Source organism: Takifugu rubripes, chromosome 20, assembly GCF_901000725.2.
Source record: "Takifugu rubripes chromosome 20, fTakRub1.2, whole genome shotgun sequence".
NCBI classification, from domain to species: domain Eukaryota; kingdom Metazoa; phylum Chordata; class Actinopteri; order Tetraodontiformes; family Tetraodontidae; genus Takifugu; species Takifugu rubripes.
Window position 1 is genome coordinate 12,854,219 of NC_042304.1, and position 19,786 is coordinate 12,874,004.

Consider the following 19,786-nt stretch of genomic DNA (forward strand, 5'->3'; position numbering starts at 1 on the left):
TTAAGGTTAGGTATGTAGAGATGATGGTTAGGGTATGGGGCTGGGGTATGTATAATGTCTATAAAAGTCCTCACAAAGATAGAAAGACGCACGTATGTGTGATGTGTGCGTGAGCACAAGAAATTGTTGTGGTCATTCCACGATCTCATAATCTTTTTATAGTAAACTTTGATTACTTATTACAGGAAAACTATATTTTATAAAATCTGAACATTACCAAATACATCTTTCTCTGTTTTAAGGATTTCTTTTGTACTTGCTTCTTCCTGGTTCAGTGTTAATAAATTAGTGCAAACCTTCAGCTTTAAGAACATTTTTAAAGATTTTAATGTGATTAATTGTCATTCCTGAATAATAATATATCATTCTGTGACTCTGCCCTTAATGTTTGTGCCTTTGCTGATTGTTAAACACCATGAAATCCTTGATATTTTCAAAGGTTCTGTATGAATATGATTATGGTGACTAGTTTATATATTAATTATATTAATTATTATTAACAAAGAGAGTCCCAAAATACAGTGATCCCTCGCTATATCGCGGTTCATCTTTCGCGGCTTCGCTGCTTCGCGGATTTTTTTTGCGAGTCGTTCATTGCAGTTCTCAAATATAATTGAAGGTGGCATATCCGTTTATAAAAATCTTCTTGCCCAGAAAAAGAAAGAGCGCCAACAACTGCCTATAACAATGTTCTTCTCTCGGAGAAAGACTCCTGCGCCTTCAGTAGAAACAGACGCTACAGCGGAGCGGAGTCAGGACGCAGAGGCACAGCTGGGACTGGGAAATACGCCAGTGACAATGTTTCCAATCTTGTACAGTATTACTATATTAAAATTATTGTTTTAAACAAAGTTTGGTCTTTAAAACAGGTTTTGATGTTTGGTTTCATTCTACTGTTCAGTATTGCATTGTAAAATAATAAAAAAAAATAAAGTTGCTACTTCGCGGATTTCACTTTTCGCGTGTTACTTTTGGAACGCAACTCCCGCGATAAACGAGGGATCACTGTACAGCCAAAACAAAACAGCCCTCCTGACCCTCTGGAGATTAAGTCTAAACATCCCAGTAGGAGCTGTCACAGCAGAGATTCCTCATTAGAATATTTACAATACCGAGGAACATTGTGTATGACCACATTCTTATATGCAAATAACAGATTGAATGACACATGAGTAGCACACATGTGTGGGTCCTTCCTCACCTTGATGTTGCAGGCCTGCTCCATGAGCCTGCGAGCGTTCTCTGCAGCTCGGTAGCGTTTCGGCAGCTGGACTCTGAAGAACTTGAGAGCCCCTTCGAAGTCTGCCTGCAGGAGGTCCTCTTTAGATGTCTGGAGGGAGACATGAAGAGGAGGAGGTGAGGAGAGGTGGGAGATGAGGAGACCGACAAGCGAATCCATTCATATACCCACATATAAACTATAAGCCGCTTGATTTGGTTTAAGTAAATGGGCAGCAGTGACTCCATCTTGTGGCGTAAAGATGCGCTGTCACTCATACCTTCTCAGGGATGGGATGGACTGCACGTGACCAGTGAAGTGCTTGGTTTTAAATTATGAATGAAAGTAGAACCATAAGCAGCAAGGGCAGAAAGCTTTCAGGCAGATGGTACTTTTAGAACAATTCCTCTTTACATTATTTTATAGGCATTTATTTCCAGTTCCAGTCCCCATTTCTCACCGCCAACAGTCTGGGGACGAAGAGCCGGTGTCCCATCCCGAGGAGACCCATCACCCTGCAGAAGGAGTCTGGTGAAGCCTGAGTGCCGTGAGCACTTTCCTCCGACGTCCCTTCTCCATCCTCCAACACCCTGCGCACGGCTGGGAGGGGCAGGCGCGGGGTCAAGGCGGGTATTGGGGGAGGAGAGGGTGGCGGGGTGTTTGGGGGCGAGGGTGGCGGTGTGGGGCAGGGTGAGGGAGAGGAACGATCCCGCTCTGGGGCCAGGGTGGCGGGTGACTCCAGCGTGCCGTCACAGCGGGTTTTTGTAGACTCGGAGAGGTTGAGTGTGATCGTGGGATCAACTTTGGGATTCCACAGGCTGAAAATGCAGCATCAGTGGTTACGCTCAGGTAGGTCAGGGGGCATGAAACGAGTCAGAACCAGCATCAGAGTCCAAAGACGACGATGAAGTGCAACGAAACCGGCAAAAAAGATGCACGGATGATGCTCTTGGCATAATGCAGAGTCCTCTATGGACCTGCCAGACTTGCTCTGAAAAGCTGTCACCCAAAATAGTCCCGCAGCCAAGCTCAATCCAGCACGCCGTTGCCTAGCAACACTGCTTCTCAACACGTGGGCCCGATATTCTGGTGGACAACGGCAAAGGACAATTGCTCCACCTTTTCAATATTTCCCCCTCGTTGTTTGCCTTCAAAACGCACAGAGGAGAGAAAAATTCCTTCTTCTTCTTCAAACCGCTTCAGAGGCTTTTTGTGACGCCCTAGCCAAATGAAATGAAAAATAAGGGTGGATCCTTTTATCTGATCTCAGCCTGAGCCGACGCTCCTGACAACATGGCAGAAGCTCTAGAAATGTGGCCTGTCAGTGTGGGAGCTTCAGGAAATGATGCTTCTGTGCTGGTTTATGGCTGAGTGCACGCTGAACCCGCTGAGCAAGAGCTGAGGCAGCCGTCCACGTTGAAGTCAAACAGAAAACATCTCCAGATCAGGACAGATCCTGCACTTTAGCACTGATTTAAGGGATAAAATCCTCAGAGACAGGATGCCATACAGCCAACACCAAAGTCAGAGAGCTCCAGCATGGACTGTCCCCAGGGCAGAATACAAGCAGTCAAACACCCGGTCGGTCACTCCTTCCTCTCAATAAGAAAACAACTGTTTCAAAGCCTGAGTAAGTTGTGGCGTCAGAATCGACGGTCTGGGTCAGCAGATGGGGTGAGGCAAAGCCAAGCAAAACCGCACAGTGTTCCTTGGTTCTGTGTCCCTGCCTTCCTCTACAACTCTTCTTCTCTGCCTTTGTGATGCTAAATGCTACCAGCATGGGCGGCTCCGTTGCAGAGGTCTGGGTCACGGACGGAGGTAACGTGGTGGCAGAAACAGCCCCGGCCGACACAGAGGAGAGGAAGGCAGAGGTGGAGAAGGAGAAGGAGGAGGTAAAGCTGCGGGAAATAGACTAAAAGCTCCAAGAAGGCGACCGTGAGGTGTAAAGATGATGAGGAAAAAAAAGAATAAAGGGATCAAGCGCAACAACAAAGCAGAGCGCTTCTCCTCCAGGTCCAAATGGCCAACGCTAAAGCTGAGGCTCCTGTTGTGATGTGGACAGCGGCTGTTAAACAGGAGAGGGCGGTGAACACAGATGGAGGAAGGAATGACGAGAGCAAAGAGAGGAGCTGGATGGAGGGAGGAGGGAGCCTCCGGGGAGAATGTCGTCATGGCTGCCCAATGAGCAGCAGGCAGTGGAAACCCCTTCCACCCTCCTCGCATCCTCATTTGTTCTTCATTCCCAGCCATCATATGCTTCACGCCTTCCTTCCTTGAGATTATATTAATCCTAAATTTACAGCAGGGGGATATTGGTAACCTGCTAATCATGATTGGGCCTTATTGAATAGGCAATAAGCTGTAATTAATACTCTATTCTAACTGAATATATTGATATAAACCCGGGGACCCTTATAAATATTACATGTTTTCTCATGTTACTGGACATTTTTGTAAGCAGCACCTGGAGAAACAGCAGTGAGAAAATATTTAATAGTTCAAAATAAAATGGTTGCACCATTTCCTGCTTTAATGTTATTTTTAAAACTATAATTATTAGGAAAATTTGATGAAACTCAGTTTAAAGGTACTAAATGTTATTGGAGCTTTTAAAATTATATATGATTATGATTTAAATATATGATATGAATTATACATGACTACAATATATATGTGTGTGTATGCGTTTTTATTCTAGAACTTCAGAGAAGAACATTAAAGCATTAAATGTAAATGTGTACACGTCCTTAAATACGTCAAGCTGTAATTATACATTTGAACACGAGGGGGCGATAAATGTCAACGCACCAAACATCCATTATTAGACCAAAAACCCGCTTCAACAATCACTAATTTACTTCACACATCAACAAACATTTTGCGCATTTAGTTTCATAAAATGTGTTTTTAAATGAATAATACTTTATTTTTGGATCTCAGAACAGGGGTAGTAGATCATATGGAACACCCAATAATTGTTGTTATGGAGGTTAAATTAAATGAAAACGAAATGGCAATAATAAATTATTATGACAGTCCCATCATCTCAAAACATTTAAAATTATAAGAATGTTTCAAACTATAAAGTAAGGACCAACCTTGAGCAGGGCAAGAGCTACATTGAAGATGATGTTCATACCCTAAAAAAGAAAAAGATACGTTTTATTAATCACATTTTCTTAAGTGCACAGAAGTTTGTATTGACTACAACATTAAATCAGGATCTAATCTGTTATGGGAGCAACATGAAAAGTCTAAAAAAAGACAAATGAAGCCAAAATGGTTAGTTGATATAATAAATTACAAATAGTTTGTGTTATCTACCGATGTATTTAAAGTAATGTTTGGACAAAACATATCATGTTTTGTATTCTATATTGTGCAATCCTCCTGATTTAGAAACAGGGGGGAAAAAAATTGGAGCTGATGTGGGCTTTGCACGGGAACACCCGTCTCCTTATCCTACATGACAACCAGTTCACATGGCAACAGAGAGCTAAAAATAACCAGACAGCACTAAAAATACATGTTTAAAAAAAGAGAAGAGCTGAGAATCTCTGCTCCAACACCAGACTCTGTAAGCCTCAAGATGGTGCTACAGCGCTGAGGCAGGATCAAAGGAAGGTGTGTGTGAGAGGGCAGAGGATAATCCGGGTGTGTGTGTGTGTGTGTGTGTGTGTGTGTGTGAGAGAGAGAGAGAGAGCAGACTTGCAGGAGAGACACGATTACAGCTTAGAATAAGACAGAGGGAAGACTGAAGACAAGGATGCTGACGAAGAGCAAAGGAGGAGGTTCAAATCAAGTTCAGAAGACATTTTTCCTGAAATATTAACGTGAAAATTGTGACCGACTGGTGGCTCTTAACTGGATTATTAATAACATCTGGAAATTACAGATATGAGAACGGAGAGAAAACAATGGAATTGAGAGACTGTTGTAAACAGTAGGAGTAAAGATGATAGAGCCACCATAGAAGAACGGCAGAACATGCAGAGGAGATGGGGAATGGTAGAGCAAAAAAAGAGAGGGGGAATAAAAGAAAGAGGAAACAAGGATAAATGATAAAGCAATAACGGAGGACAGCAGGCTAAAGAGAGTCGGCCGGAGACGGGGAGGCAGGAGATGAGAATTCCAGTTTAACAAGCAAATTCTCATCACGCGGTTCATTGGGTGAGAAAGACCTGTGAAACTTTTAATTGTTGCCTGAGGCGGATAGGAAAAACAGAGGGAGGGAGGAAGATGTGGAGGTGGGGGAACAAAAGCAAACCAGTGAAGGCTGAATGAAAGACGGAGCTGCTGTTTTACAAAAACATACACATTATTTCACTTATTACAGTAAATATGATTTACATTAAACTGAGGTATCGACCCAATGAAACATGATGATTTTGAGGCCTGTTTGGTGGGACTGGCGTGCCTCAGGGCTCCATTCTTAGCTTCCTGTTTAACTCCTAAGTCCTGCAAAGAGGCTCCTGTGCTGCCTCGTTAGACCTCGTCTGGCACCTGATCCACCGCACACACAGGTTCTGATCCTATGAAAGCTCCGTTTTCCTCCCTGTTAGTCTCCTTTTCCTCTGAAATATCTCCTCGCTCTGCACGCCACAACTCATCCATCTTTATTTGCTTTTGTGGCGGGGGCCAATAGATAATGGTTGGGGTGCATTATGCCCACCTGCTATACCTCCCCTATTTATACAGCATACACCACATTCTGTACATTCTGTGTATACTATACATTACAGCGCCACTATGCTTTATTGATATTGTACATAAAATCAACTGTAGGGCCTTGAGTCCAGTACGGTGCACGCCTTCTACAGAGCTCTTTCTGTCTGCGTTCATGTAGATCTTTATGGTTTTAAAACCCTTTTTACTTCACACCCGCCTACATTTTTACAGGACTGTATGTTAAAATAAACTTATATCACCATTAACTACTGTCTCCGTGTGATTGTAAACTTGCCTCAGAGGCTACTAAAGTGTTGCTAGCATGAGCAGAGTCAAGGAAATCAAATCAGCTGGTTGAACTGATGTGCTGAAAATTTCCCCACATACAATAGAACAGAAAATAACTCCTCCCGAGCTGGAGAAGCCATTGATTAGTGCCTCGTAGAAGATCTCTTTGATGAGCTATGTCTAAAACATTTTCAATCAGGAGCAGAGATGTGATTGGTATCAGGTAAAACGGCCCTAATGACACTCCCGCGATCATATCATCTCTTTAAAAGCCCCATTTCTACACCACTATCGATTACTGACAAGATGATGAATCAATAGTGAAAGAATGTGTGCGAATAACTATCGCTCTGCCCTCTGCTACCCCTCACGGAGCCATTTAGAAGCTCCATCCACCCCCTTTGCCTCCATCTTTCTCTTCCACCGTTCCTTCATTGCCTTTTTGCACTTTACTTTACTACTTTTCTGGACAGCTTCACCCTGACTGCTGCTTTCAATACACCAAGGGCACCATTTTCATACAGGACAGCACAGGTGAAGGTGTAATTCAGTGCAGAACAAGTGGCTTTTCTTGCACCGAGCTGCAGAACACGCTGCAGTCAAGGGCAAGTTATTAAATATGCCCCGGTGAGCTGCTATTGTGGTGACCTTTCTGGGGCGAAATTCTACTTGCATCTCTGTCTGGCTAAATTTCAAAGTGCTGGGCAGGAAGAGAAGGGTTAGTTTTGTAGATTTGAGAGTGCTGTCATGGAGGAAAACTGCCCGGTCAACATTCCAGAACCCGATATCAGTGTATTTTTGTTCACTTTGACATTTAATTAATGAGGAAAGTGCAAACACTGTTGTGAGGAGCGTTGTGCAGCACAGTGAGTCCTGACTGTACCTCACACAGCAGCAGGTCAGTGATGTGGAAAACCATACACAAGGGGAACTTGGCAGTGAAGAGGGTGAGGAACCATTGGGAGGCATACATGTGTGCCTCCAAGTTCAGCGCCTGGAAGTGTGACCAGAGGTCCTGGAGCTGCTCCTGTTGGTGGAGGGAAACAGTCAGTTTTTCCACAAAGGGCACCTCATCTACTCTGTTACTTGCTCGAGTTTGTCTTCCCTTTCTGCCTCTGCTGTGGCAAAATCTGATAGATCCCACATGGAGAAAAGGTGAGAAATGAGCATATGGGTCTCAGTGCATGTGCAGCGAATGGAAAATTAAATTAAGCAGATAGCCATCAACTTTAGTGGGCCGTGCTCTCACGGCATCTGAAACCTTACTGGTTCGGAGGGTGAGCTCCCTCGTGTGCTAATAATTAGCAGTCAATATCAACAGCATTACAATGAGCACATTTAGTCGATCGGGATGGATCTGATCCCGATGCGGAGGAGATGCCCACATGCCCTGCGGGCTCAGGATGATACTCCCCTGATAGATAGCAAACACTGGGGGGGAAAAGATTATGAACCTGCATCAGTCGCTCCAGCTGGTAAAACTTGCAGTGAAGATCCTCAAAGTTGTTTCTGTACAGGGCTCTGAGGCCATAGTCATACATGATCTTCACCAGCACACAGAAGGCCTGCTCCTCCGGCATCTGCAAGCACACCGAGAGTTTCATAAAAGCTGCTGGACCGATGCTTGTGATATATACGGGAATAAAGCTCACCTACAAGCTCTTTACAGGATAACGCAGATCATATATTTTTTGTTACATGAAGGGATGTACTCGGGTGTTACTCTAGGGTGTAAGTCTGTGCAGAAATGTGTGCGTGTCTCTTTGTTGGTGCACCTCTGCGGCGCTGGGATAAAGAAAACAGATGCGTACATGATAAAAAGCTTAAAACTGTGCACGTGGATTTATTTTTCCTCCTGCACACACACAGTCACAGATGGTGAGGTGATATTTAATCAGACTGTCAGTATGTGTTTGGGGCTGAATGGGCTCCTGCAGGTAAACCTGGACCCCTATTAATATTCCTGACATCTCCTCCATAACCTCTCCTTTCTTCCTCTTCCTCCTCTGTAACCCGTCTGCCTCCTCCTCCTCCTGTATAAGCTTTTTCTTTTACTGCTTCTGTCCTCTTTATCTCGCCACCTCCTCCTCTCCACATTACCACCCTTCTCCATTATAACTTCCTCCTGTTTTATGCCTCTTCTCTTCCTTTATCTCTTCGTTCTACTCCCCTAGCTCATGATTCATTCCCACTAAGCCTGGGTGCATCTTCTCTCCTCCTGACCTCTCCTATTCTCTCCATTCTTTAGCCTCTGCCGTCCTTGTCTTTTGGACCTCAACCAAAAACTCTCCCACTCTTCCTTTTGGGAGTCCCACATCCATGCTTCCACTCGTCTGTCTGTTCTTAGAGCCTTTTTCAACACCATTTCAATCAAGTGGATTTCAGAGACGAAAGCATCAGCAGACTAACACATATCCTCAAAGATGGCGGAAATATATTAAAGGGGTATTAGAGGGCCGATGCTTTGAGGCGTGCATCTGATGACCTTGAGAATGCAATCAGCTCAGCAGCAGCCCGATATTCCACGATGAAAAGCAACAAAGTCCATTTACTTAAAAACTGTACTGAGTAAAGCTCGGAGGCACTTCTAAGAACCCCGATCTCTCTTCCACACTATTTTAGCGCAAACTTACCCAGAGGGGCAAAAGAAGTGGAGGCAATAACGTGATAAACTGCATTGTTGGAGCAATTTGTTCGTGTGCCTGCTGATGAAAGGCTGGGTGTACACTCACGTGCAGGAGCAGAACAGCGGCGAGAAACGACTGACCCGGGCAATAGCCGATTTCATCGTCGTAGACAGAGTAGGCCTGCGAAGGAGACGGAAATGTTTACGTCGCTGAAGGTTTCCCGACACGGAGAGCTGCATCGGTCATCTTTTCGATGGTGATTGCGCAATCGACCGACACATTAACAAAAAAAAACATCACACAACCCTCGAAAACATTGCATTTTTCATCCCGCGATAAAATTTTAATGTCAGGGTCAACAGTTCCAGAAGTGACTCCTCTGCACTTCGGACCCTCACGTGCAGCCCGTTCAGCTAATTGGGAGGTTGATGTGAAGGTAATGGAGGAGGCTTGTGGAGCTGTCTGGAATGTAACCTGCAAGGTGACATGCTTGATGGAGTGTGCCATTCACATGTCCCAAAAGTCAGCTGGGAGAAGTGCATGCTGACAGATTGATGGAGGAGGTCCCAGTGGGTGAAATCTAAATTTATTAGCCAAACAGTCCAAGTCTATTTCCTCATAAACTGGCCGGAACAATTTTCTGGTATCATTTTGAGGAATGTTTCAATAAATACACAACACTTCAGCTTTAGGCTACAGCCACGGTTAAAGTGCTAGAGAAAAGTGATGGAGGGTCCAAACAAGACATTTATCGGAAGAGCAAAGTCCAAAAACGAGGATTAGAAAAACCTCTGAGTTTGCGTAAATGAGTCTAGCTGAAGAAAAAAAAATTGCAAAAAACTGCAATCTTCTTTGAAAATGTTTTATAGAATCTATTCTTCCTATTCTTTCATGAGGTATGTGGTCCTCTGAGGGGAAATGAGGCCAGGACGTGCAGCCTGGTTTCACAGCTGGTGGTGGGTCGAGGCTGACGCTTTAAATCTGACTGGGAAAAGACCTGCTCCACAAAATCCATTTGGCATGAAATTGGAGGGTAATCACAGGTCTTTTCGATGACAGACCCGCAATTACCTGCGATTTTAGGTCAATATGGCATCCACGGGAAAAAAAATCTGTTGATTAACTAACCAGAACTATAAGACACAAAAGACACATGAAATAAAACATGTTTTCAGCTGCGTCTCCATGGCGATATACCTTTAAATGCTACCTGTATACAGTAGAAACATTTCTGTCTTCTAAATATCAAAGGTCAACTTGGAAAAAAAGAGCTTTAAGGAAGACTTTCCGACACTCTGACATAGGCAGTGACCCGACAAGTACAGCATAAACACCTCTGATTAGGACAGCGGTCACCGGGCTATGAGCTAGCTTCTTTAAATAATGTATGCTAACACCGAGAGATCGATGGGGGATACAGCATTTGCCTAGTTGCTCAAGTGTTTACTTTGTTTACATTTGGAAACAATAAAATTATGTACAATTTACAGGTTTTTTTTATCATAATAAAACCACTGAGCCATGTTTGGGATGTACAGAACTGCTCTTCAGGCCACCACGGATGAGATGTAAGTTTAAAATCCAAACCTGCACCAACTCTTGACTCAGAAAGTCAAAGCAATGATTCAGGGTCATGCACATGTTAGTGGCGTTTTCCTTGATTCTTAAGCCCAAAAGCAGGATTCTCAGCTGGGAAGTAACCGGTTTTGAAGCGGGATGGGGGCATCTGTCTCTGCAATACCCATCAATACCTCTGTCAGAGAGGCAGGCTTTCCCACTGAAGACTGCTGGACAGCTGAGGTGGAGCAGTTGGATTCACAGAGCAACATTAGGAGAATGAATCAGATTATTACTGGAAAAAAGCAGCGAGCTTCAGTGACCTTCCCTGGAGAATAAATGTTAGAACATAAAAGACCGCAGGCTCATTACTGAGAAGTACATGAAGATGAATATAAACTTTGTCCTGGATCTCCTGTGTCTGGAACGCACTCCTGCCTCAAGATCCAACCAACCTTATCAGCAGCAAATCTACATGGATTTGCATACAAATGAAGGCTGGCTCACCACTGACCTAATTGGAGTCCGAACCGGATGCTAACCTTTCCTGACAGGTTCTCCCACAGCACCGACCGACCGTACGCTAACATGGGAAACAATGGGGGCCTATAAAAGGAACAAATGTTCCCGTGGTGTAAACGAAGAAGAAGGACATTTCTGTGTGTGTTGAAATATTGACATTATATGCTACGCAAATAAATAACGCTGCTTTTTCCAACAGGAAAAATCAGAGCTAATGGTGGTTGGTTGTTTCTGTGGTCAACGGGATCACTCCCCACTTTCCTCTTAGACTAAAGAGGCCGCGTAAGAAACTGCTTTGCATTCACAGCTGCAGAGCAGATAAGCAGACAGTGATAAGAGATTAAGAGTGGCTTTAATCCAGTTAGGCTGGCCTTGGTTTTTGTCTGAATGCATGTTTCTGACAGATAATTACCTCAGGACGCTGGCGTCTATTGCAGTATTGTTTTTTGTATTGGGAACAAGGCACCTTTTTTTGTCTTTAATGGTCCTTGGACTGATAAAAATATTCACCTAAGACATTTCTCATACGTTTGTAGGGGCAACACTTCTCCTGATCCATGTATCTAAGCTGAGCTGATGAAGCGGCTCCTTCTAAACTCCTACCTGTAAAGTGCTGATTCTGACTCTCACTTTTAGCTGTTGTTAAAACCAAATAACTTTTAATTAACAGTAGGCTACTGCAATAAAATGCACTGTAGATTAAGGTCCTAGAAAAGAATATATTCACTGGGTGGGATCTGTCAAAGAAGAGCAATCTTGGTTCAATAGGAACAACAGTGTGTGTGTGTGTGTGTGTGTGTGTGTGTGTGTGTGTGTGTGTGTGTGTGTGTTTTCAGACATCACCTTGCAGATCTTGTACAGAGAATCCTGTCCTTCTCCATCCGAGTCTTTAAAGTAGTCGTGAGCGGGGAACGTGCGGTGGATGTCTCTGGTAATGACGGCTTCCTGAGCCGAGTCCTGCAACACAGAAGATCAGGAATCCATATAACACACAGACAGAAAAGACATTTTTGATAGCGCGGACGGACACATTCCACGGCCATTTATCATCAGTTATGTTACATCGGTGCAGATTTAAAACAGTGTTTGTGGCTGAAGGACGGAGAAAAACCCGGAGAAGAACTCATTCCCTCCTGTGACAGAGAGGACTCAAGATGCAAATGCATCATCTTTTATCGGGGGGGCAGTTGGAACGTTGCAGAGGTTTGTCCTTCAGACGCATCAACACATGCACATGCAACAGCACAGATTCAAGGTGAACACATTTTACGATTTTTGCCTGTTTTCCTCTTGAATAATGTTTCTTCCTGTTTTTGAAAAGCCCGATCTTTTTGTCTAGGAAGGCCGCTACAGACCAGACTGTGTGGAAACCGCTGCAGTGCACACACAAACGTGCACACCAGACACACACACTGGATACGCAGGGATACTGCTGTCCTCTCCTTTTTTAAGCACAAACACAATGAAGCTCAGATCTGCAGAAAGAACAAATGGCCTCCAACAGAAATGTTCGCCTGGCTGGTGCATGACTAAGGAATTTTCAGATTTGCTCTCTTTGTAATGTGGACAAAGAGATTGATAGATATATGAAAAACATGGACAAGCCTGAGCTGGGATAGAACCAAAACCTTCTTGCTATTAGAACAGCAGCTGTAAATTTAAGCTATTGCCAATACAAAAGAGCACATGTGCACACGGGATGCTCATGAAAAGAGTCAAGTTAATTAAATAATTCCACATTTAACAGGCTGAGTTCCACTGTGAGCTCACGTTCAGCGAATGCATTCAGCTTAAAAATGCAAAGACTAACGTAAACATCCCTCACGACCGAGCTCAAAGACGAACCGGCTTTAATTGAAACTGCAGGCAGAAGTGCGTTTAATGCTTGAATGAGATATTTGTAGTCTTCCAATCTGCGTATTATTGAACAGATTGTTTTTTTAATATCGCGTCCCAAAGATGAAGCTCTTCGGGAATGAAGAGAGTTGTATGGGAATCCCACCCCCCCTCATTCGGATTGTGTCACGTTGATGGCAAAAAGTAATTCCACAAATGCCAAAAATAAATAAATAAATAACCAAATAACCTTCGGAAGGTTACGAACGCAGCTCAGCAGGACCGAAAACTGAAACGTGGCATTACTCTCGTATTCAGATCTGCTGTTATCAGTGCAGACATCGACGATTTAGTAATGACTTACACTGCTTTTTCCCCCAAAATATAATTACAGACCAGCCCATCAATCTCATTTGTGACACTGTAATTACCATGGCAACATCAGCGAGGACCATTGAGAATTTGGTTGACAGTGAAAGTTGTAAACACTTTGATTTAATAAACCATGCATGCCTCCACTAATTAACAGCCTCATTACTCAAAAAATGCCATAAAAACCAGAAGAGGACATCTCCCGCCCCACCTCCTCCCTCCTCGTCTTCAGCGTTCTCTTCCTCGTTTTCCTCCCGCATCGTTCCTCTACCTTCATTTTCCAGTCCTCCTTTCACATCTTTCTTTTTTTAACCTCTTTCCTATTTGCTCCTCTGCCTCATTTCCTCCTCACCTCTCCTCGCACAGCAGCACGCGTCCTTCAGAACACACCCGCATCCCCATTTATAGCGTGCAGACATGCAAAGATGTTTAAGCCCTCTGGTGTCAGGAGGCCGGCTTAGCCGTCCAGCCTTCCCTCTGACAGTGATTCCTGACAGATCTTATGCAGGCAGTACGTCCTCAGTGTTACAGTATTAAAAGAGAACACTGGCTTATTCTGTGACACTAACACTCGGCCAGGAGAGAGGAAAAAGCACAGAGTCGTACGTGCACGCCGAAGCTGGCAGCTGTGTGCAGGACGTGTTTGGGGAGGAACTGTGGCACCATCAGGGACCTCGTGCTGATCGTGCGTTGAGACCGAGAGGGAAGAGCAGCGCGACGGCGTCGGCTTAACATCATTGCCACAATCATTCAAACCATCTTCCACCTGAAAATCTCTCCACCGTTGCCGCTGGTGATCTCAAGAACGCCACCATTTACTTCCTGACTGGGGGAGGAAATGCGGGAAGACTACAGGCGTCAGGAGAAGATGAGAAATTCCCGAACGCATTTAATCCTCTTAGTTTCCTCGTCGAATTTTTAGCAGCTGAAACAGAAGCGAACGGTAACAATTTAAAACAGGATGGATTATTAGGCTCCACGCTAAACGTCTACGGGTATATTTGCTCATTTCAAATCAGAATTCACTCCGCTCGCACGCGTCCCCTTTGATGCAGACACAAACGAGCCCAATCTGACACGAGCCTTCCTAGATTTCTGCAAACGGCATGATAAATTTGAAAGAGATTAACTACAGGCAAGTGGATTAAATCAATATTAGGTCCAGACAGTCTGAATTATGCGCGCACCGGCATGTTACTGTGTGGTCGGTGGTATCGTGTGTGCACAGTTGATAGCTTTTAAACTGGCTGGAAAAGAGAGGAAAAATGCACCGAAACGGACAATCAACTGAAACAGAGGTGAACAACAAAGCCACTGAGCAAGAAAGATAGCGCCAAGATACGGGTTGAGCTCCCAAACATGGAAACTGCTCAACACAAACAGCAAAGGAGAAAAAAGTGCTGATCCGTCCACGTCCCTCCGCATTTAACAGCCTTTAATTGAAGTATACGAGCAGCCTGGGTAAAAGCTGCAGTTTAACAAAATCAAGGTTCAAGTGCTTGACTGAAGACCTTCTGCACATTCAAATTCTTCCCTCTTCGTTTTACCTGTTACATCACTTTTACAACAGCACACTGGGTATAAGTGTTTTGCATTTGAATTTTAAATAATTCAGAGGGGAACTGTTGAACAGACCGATTTCATTTCATTAAAATGTTAGCATCCCTTCTAAAAAAAAAATGGTTCCTGACTGCTGTCCTTATTTCAACAAGGACAGCTTTGAATTACTCCAATGTTGACTTCATCATCATTCTGTAAAAAATGCTGAATGCCTGACCCAGGAGCTTTTTGCTAATGGCGCTAATAATGCTAACGCCGCCTGCACCGACTGGTCAGCGTATCAGGTAGACGGGTCAGGTTTTTCCAGTACCACACTGCCCAGTGCTACAGAGATGTAATCAAACGGAGGGAGCAGCTCAGACTTCTATACTCCAAGGTTTCAACATGAAAAAAAGATGAGACCCGCACACATTCCTTCATTCATCAGTTTACTTAATATTTCATGGCAGAGCCGCTGCGTTGCCAGTATTAACGACCATCTTTCTGAGAAATGTCAGCAAGCCACCGACTCTGGGACATCTGACATGAAATCATTTGACTTTTGAGGGGGCTGGTCGGGTGATGCTAGTTTATATTAATGTCTTATTTTTTTTAAATATCACATCTTTTTTTAAAATATCAGGTCAAGAAAAATCATAGCAACTCTGTCTGTGTTTCGCAGTGAATATTCCAACAGTTTGCTGTGGAATCATGACTCACTCGGTCCATCTACAATGCTAAAACACCCTTGAGTGACATAATTAACCACCTACCTGCTCCAGCCTTCTCAGCCTCTCAGAATTAAAGGAGCGGATAAATGTTTCACATATGGGTGCAGAATTTGAGAAGCGGACCGGTCTTCTCGTGGTGAAACCAGTGTGAAAGAGGTGCTGGGCTCTCACGTTACCCTTCTCTTCTGACAGTGTTATGCAACGGTTGAGGAGGCTCCCACGGTTCCTGGCCGCTGAGCCCTTCGACGGAAAGCCGGCCACGCTTTGCTAAACCCGCGAGGATGATGTGCAGCGCGCCTGGTTCAGACAGCTGAACGCCCCGAGTCAGACCGGGAATGTGGGAGAGGAAGAAAGTGTCTCGGAGCCCTGAAGGCAGCCAGAGAGACCGTCAGTTGGGGAGAAAGAGACACAGAAAAAAAAAAAGGTGTAATCCATTTTAACTGTAATGCAACGTCCTGGTATTCACTGTTGATACACCCGAAGGACATGTTGTCCCAGCACCAGACACGCTGTCACGGGAGAGATGTCAAATATTTGGAGACATCGTTTAATATTCTGGCGTGTGAAGATCCATTATAATTTACATTAAACTCCACAACCACCCTCCCAGGACTAAAACAGAATAAAACTTATCTCCCCACTGGAGGGGCTCTGCTGGTGTGGGCTACTAGCGTTAAATTAAGATAAAAGACGCATCTCCACTTCCTCCATCTGTCCCAAAACTAAGCCAAAGTATGACAGATAAAACACCGCGACGTTGCCCCGGTGGTGTAATTTGCAGACGATCGGGCTGTGGAGTCGCAGCAGCGCTGTAGATCCTCTCAAAGTCACAACGGCACTTTCTACGGCGAAGACGTGATTCACCCTGATCCCATCAAAACGATGCCCGTTAAGAGTTTGCTGTAATCGGGTCTTAAAAAAAGAAGCCTCGTCGATACAGTTGCGTTTGCACGTTTCTCTCGGGGAACTCTCAGAGGGAACGACAGCTAACGCGGCGCCATCTGAGCTTGGCACCAGCACCAGCGGCCGGCGCGGCCCCACGTGGGTCGCGTTAGACAACAGAGGCTGTGATGAACCGGCAGGATGGCGTGTCGGCACACGTCTGTTCAGAGCCGCTGACACCCCCCGCCAGCTTCTCCAGCCATGTGAAAATGCAGAAGTAGTGAGAGAATAAATATGGATGTGCACGACACCAAGGTGACACAGAGAGAAAAGTACACAAAGCAGAGAGAAAATGAGAGACCGAGAGCTGGAGGACGTTGAAACTACGGGGGGGGGGGGGGCAGGCCTGAGACAGGAGGATGTGTTTTAAAAGACACCCCAACACTGACAGAACGCGCAGCTGCGTGCAGGAAAAGGTTCACTGTTCAACGCCCGATATCTGTCTTTTACAGATTAAGGTGGAATTTTCTGCTGAAATGATCACAGAAGGACGGCGAGTTTCTGCTGAAGAAAGCAGCAGCTGCTATAGCAACAGCGGAGACCAGAGTCAGGTCCAGGGTCTCCGCGAAGACGGGGCGTTTCGCAGGGGAAAAACGCACAATCAGCAAATTTCTTTCTGTAACAAACAAAAAAAAGTGCTTTCTGGGTCACTCAGAGGTCTGTCATTAATTTCCACCGTAAGGGAAACAGGATGGATGAAAACAGTCCATCTTTTCCTTGTGGCACCGTTCAAACTCAGACATTCTTAATCTGCCGTCACTCTACTGCAACACTTCCAGTTAATCTACTAGTCTGATATTCACAGGAAAGCAGCCTGGTAATTAAAAGCAGATTTTCCCCGAGGACTTCGTCCTTGGTTGCTGGCAATAATGTTCCTAGCAGCTTCCCCAGAGGGTTGCGAGTTGGGCTGTGAGGGAGGGGCAACAGCTGGCCCACCTGGCTGATTGCAAATTCATGTGTGTGTTTCTCTGCCATGGCATTTTAACGGTCCAGCTGATCTGCATTTGAATAAGCAGGATTGCGGGTGCAGAAGACGGAGAGCGAGACGGTTTAATTTCTTATTTTGCTCGCGGTGAAACTGGTGATGGCAACGCAGGTCCCCGAAATCAGAACCGAGGAATAACTGGTTTAACACTGGTCCCAGAAATGAATGAACTGGGAGCCGGTCATACCGAAGAAGATTGGCCGAGTGAAGGGGATTAATAAAAAAAGTGTATGAAAAGACAAAATATGCTGAGCAGGTCCAGACTAGAGTAATATGGGAACGATGGACAGCTGGAGAAGGATGTGCTGTCCCCACAACAACGTGCACACAGCTCAACAGAAACTCTGAAAGACCCTGATATCTGGAATTTTCTGTCTTCTTCCCCAGCGGGCAAAAGATAATAGAGGTAGACGCACCTAAGGGTGACACACAGAAGGTCAAGAGGACAGACGTGCACGGACACACAGCCTGCTTCATCCTCCCTCCCTGACATGTAACGATAATGCAGAGGTTTTTCATGTTATCCTTAACTCTACCCTTTATCTCTTCATTAGCTTAAAGTTTCCATAGTAACACAAAGCCTCCCATATCCTGGATTTCATTTCTGACCACACTGTCAACTGTAAACCTTATTCTATTAAATCCCTCTATTTGATCAGTGATCAAGTTCACATCAAGGCAAAGGAGCCTGAACAGAACTTCCACTTCACATACAGCACCGAGGAGGAAGCAGGTAGCACGTCGCGACGCCCCTGCGTGTCTGTCAATGCTAAAATAATCAGAGAATGGCGAGGTTTGACACAAAATGACAGGGATTGGTTGAGTTTGTGTGAGTCCAGGACCACAGCTGGACGAATGAGGCTGCAGGTGGGTGTAAGAGGAAGCGCGCCAGGCCAGCCGCTAGTGATGGACGGGCGGAGGTCTGATGGCAAAATCACTGCTAAAGAAGCGCCTGCGTCTGCTGTAGAAGAAGCTGAAGAGTACTACTAAGGAGCCAAGAGAGTCATTTTAATTTAAGTTATTTAACTGGGATAAATTGCCCAGTGAGAACATTAGAGAAGCCATCTGCAGACCTGCTGGCAGATGGATTAGTACCCAAGGGATATCAACAGCAAAAGAAAGCCAAAAACAGTAAAACTACAACAAACAATATTAAACACGAAGAGAAATGAGCCATAAAATTAATATTTAAAAAAAAAAAAAACCTGTCAAATCAACTCCACATGGATCAAACCTGGAGCCTGATCGAGTGCAGTTTGACTGACGTGAACGTGGGCAACGTTCCTCCAAAGAATGAAGGCAATATTTGCAGGAAATGCAGCGGTTCTGCTGTAACGTGGTTTTCTTTCACTCTCAGGTGCCAAACACAACAAATATTGATATCGTGACCCACTATCAACAACGTTAGCAGCGTTTCTCCTGAGCACGCACATTCAGAAGCATTAACAGCCAAATCAGCAGCACGGTCGGCGCACGTCCATCATAAGGCCAAATAACAGCCCTGACCTAAATTGATTTTCAGAGTTGCTGGCGGCCACAGAGATGTAACGGCGCTCAGGGGTGAGGTGGGATTTCTCAACAACGTGTGGAGTCAGCGTTACGCAAGTCGGAAAAAGAAAGCAATTAAGCACGAGAGACCTGGAAAGACAATGAGTGAGAAATTGCCGAATCAGACATTTCAAACTGAAAGCGGGATGATAAGCAGAACCGGTGAAACCGGTGAAACCACTGTACTCATTTGGAAGCAAAAAGGCACCAGAGCGCTCTGATGCGTCAACACTGGCCTGACCTCGGCTCTCGCCTCGGCAGGTGAAGTTTATGTGAAGAACTCCGTGTTAACATTGTACTCTTTATTTCCACCATTAAAGCAGCAGCCGTGAACATACGAAGCTCCCGTCAGAATCCAAAGGGATCATTAATCAGGATTCAGAGTGGGTTAGGATGAGGTTTAGGAGCTTTAGGCTGTGTTTCCGTCTTCCAATTGGAAAGAGAAACATCTCTGTCGCCCCAAAAGTCCAGCTATGCTCAAGATCAACAACTGCTGTCTGCAGGATTTTCCAAGATCGCCTGAAGACGCGATAATAAGGCTGATTTTGCGCGCGTGTGCCGACTTGGCACCATCAAAGGGTTCTGGTGCAGGCCTCCAGGCTCCACCAACAGCACAAATAGGCAGAAGCTGGCTTCCCCTTCAAGTCTGACATCCCCACCTCGAGAGAGAGTCGGAGGGTTCTTCCTCATTTAGGACGGAAAGAGAGAAGAGGCGGAAAGGAAGCAGAAAGTATGCTGCCATTTGTGGCAACGAGTGGATTCCAAATATAGTGGCGCTCATGAATAGGACCAGGCTGGGAGGAGTGCACTAAACTGGGCTGAATAGAAAATGAGAAGTGTTTACTGGGAGGAAACGTGTGGATTTTTTAATTCTTTTCTTTGAAATTGTGGCCTAATTTACACGGGAATAAAAAAAAGCAACATTTGTATGAAACTCCAACTTGGTAATCAT

General features: G+C 44.9%; 1 protein-coding gene across 3 annotated transcripts in view; it reads right to left on the reverse strand.

The window, feature by feature from the left end:
• Positions 1 to 19,786, reverse strand: part of rabgap1l (RAB GTPase activating protein 1-like) — a 57,826-nt gene that overhangs the window by 15,702 nt on the left and 22,338 nt on the right. For all 3 annotated transcript variants that reach the window (XR_003886188.1, XM_029827684.1, XM_029827683.1), the window contains exons 14-19: positions 11,725 to 11,838; positions 8,908 to 8,982; positions 7,630 to 7,755; positions 7,059 to 7,202; positions 4,318 to 4,359; positions 1,202 to 1,330 (exon numbers count right to left, since the gene is read on the reverse strand). Coding sequence is in view for 2 of the 3 variants with exons in the window: in XM_029827684.1 (XP_029683544.1) it covers positions 1,202 to 1,330; positions 4,318 to 4,359; positions 7,059 to 7,202; positions 7,630 to 7,755; positions 8,908 to 8,982; positions 11,725 to 11,838 (630 nt within the window). In the remaining variant the exon portion in view is untranslated. The remainder of the gene's footprint in view (positions 1 to 1,201; positions 1,331 to 4,317; positions 4,360 to 7,058; positions 7,203 to 7,629; positions 7,756 to 8,907; positions 8,983 to 11,724; positions 11,839 to 19,786) is intronic.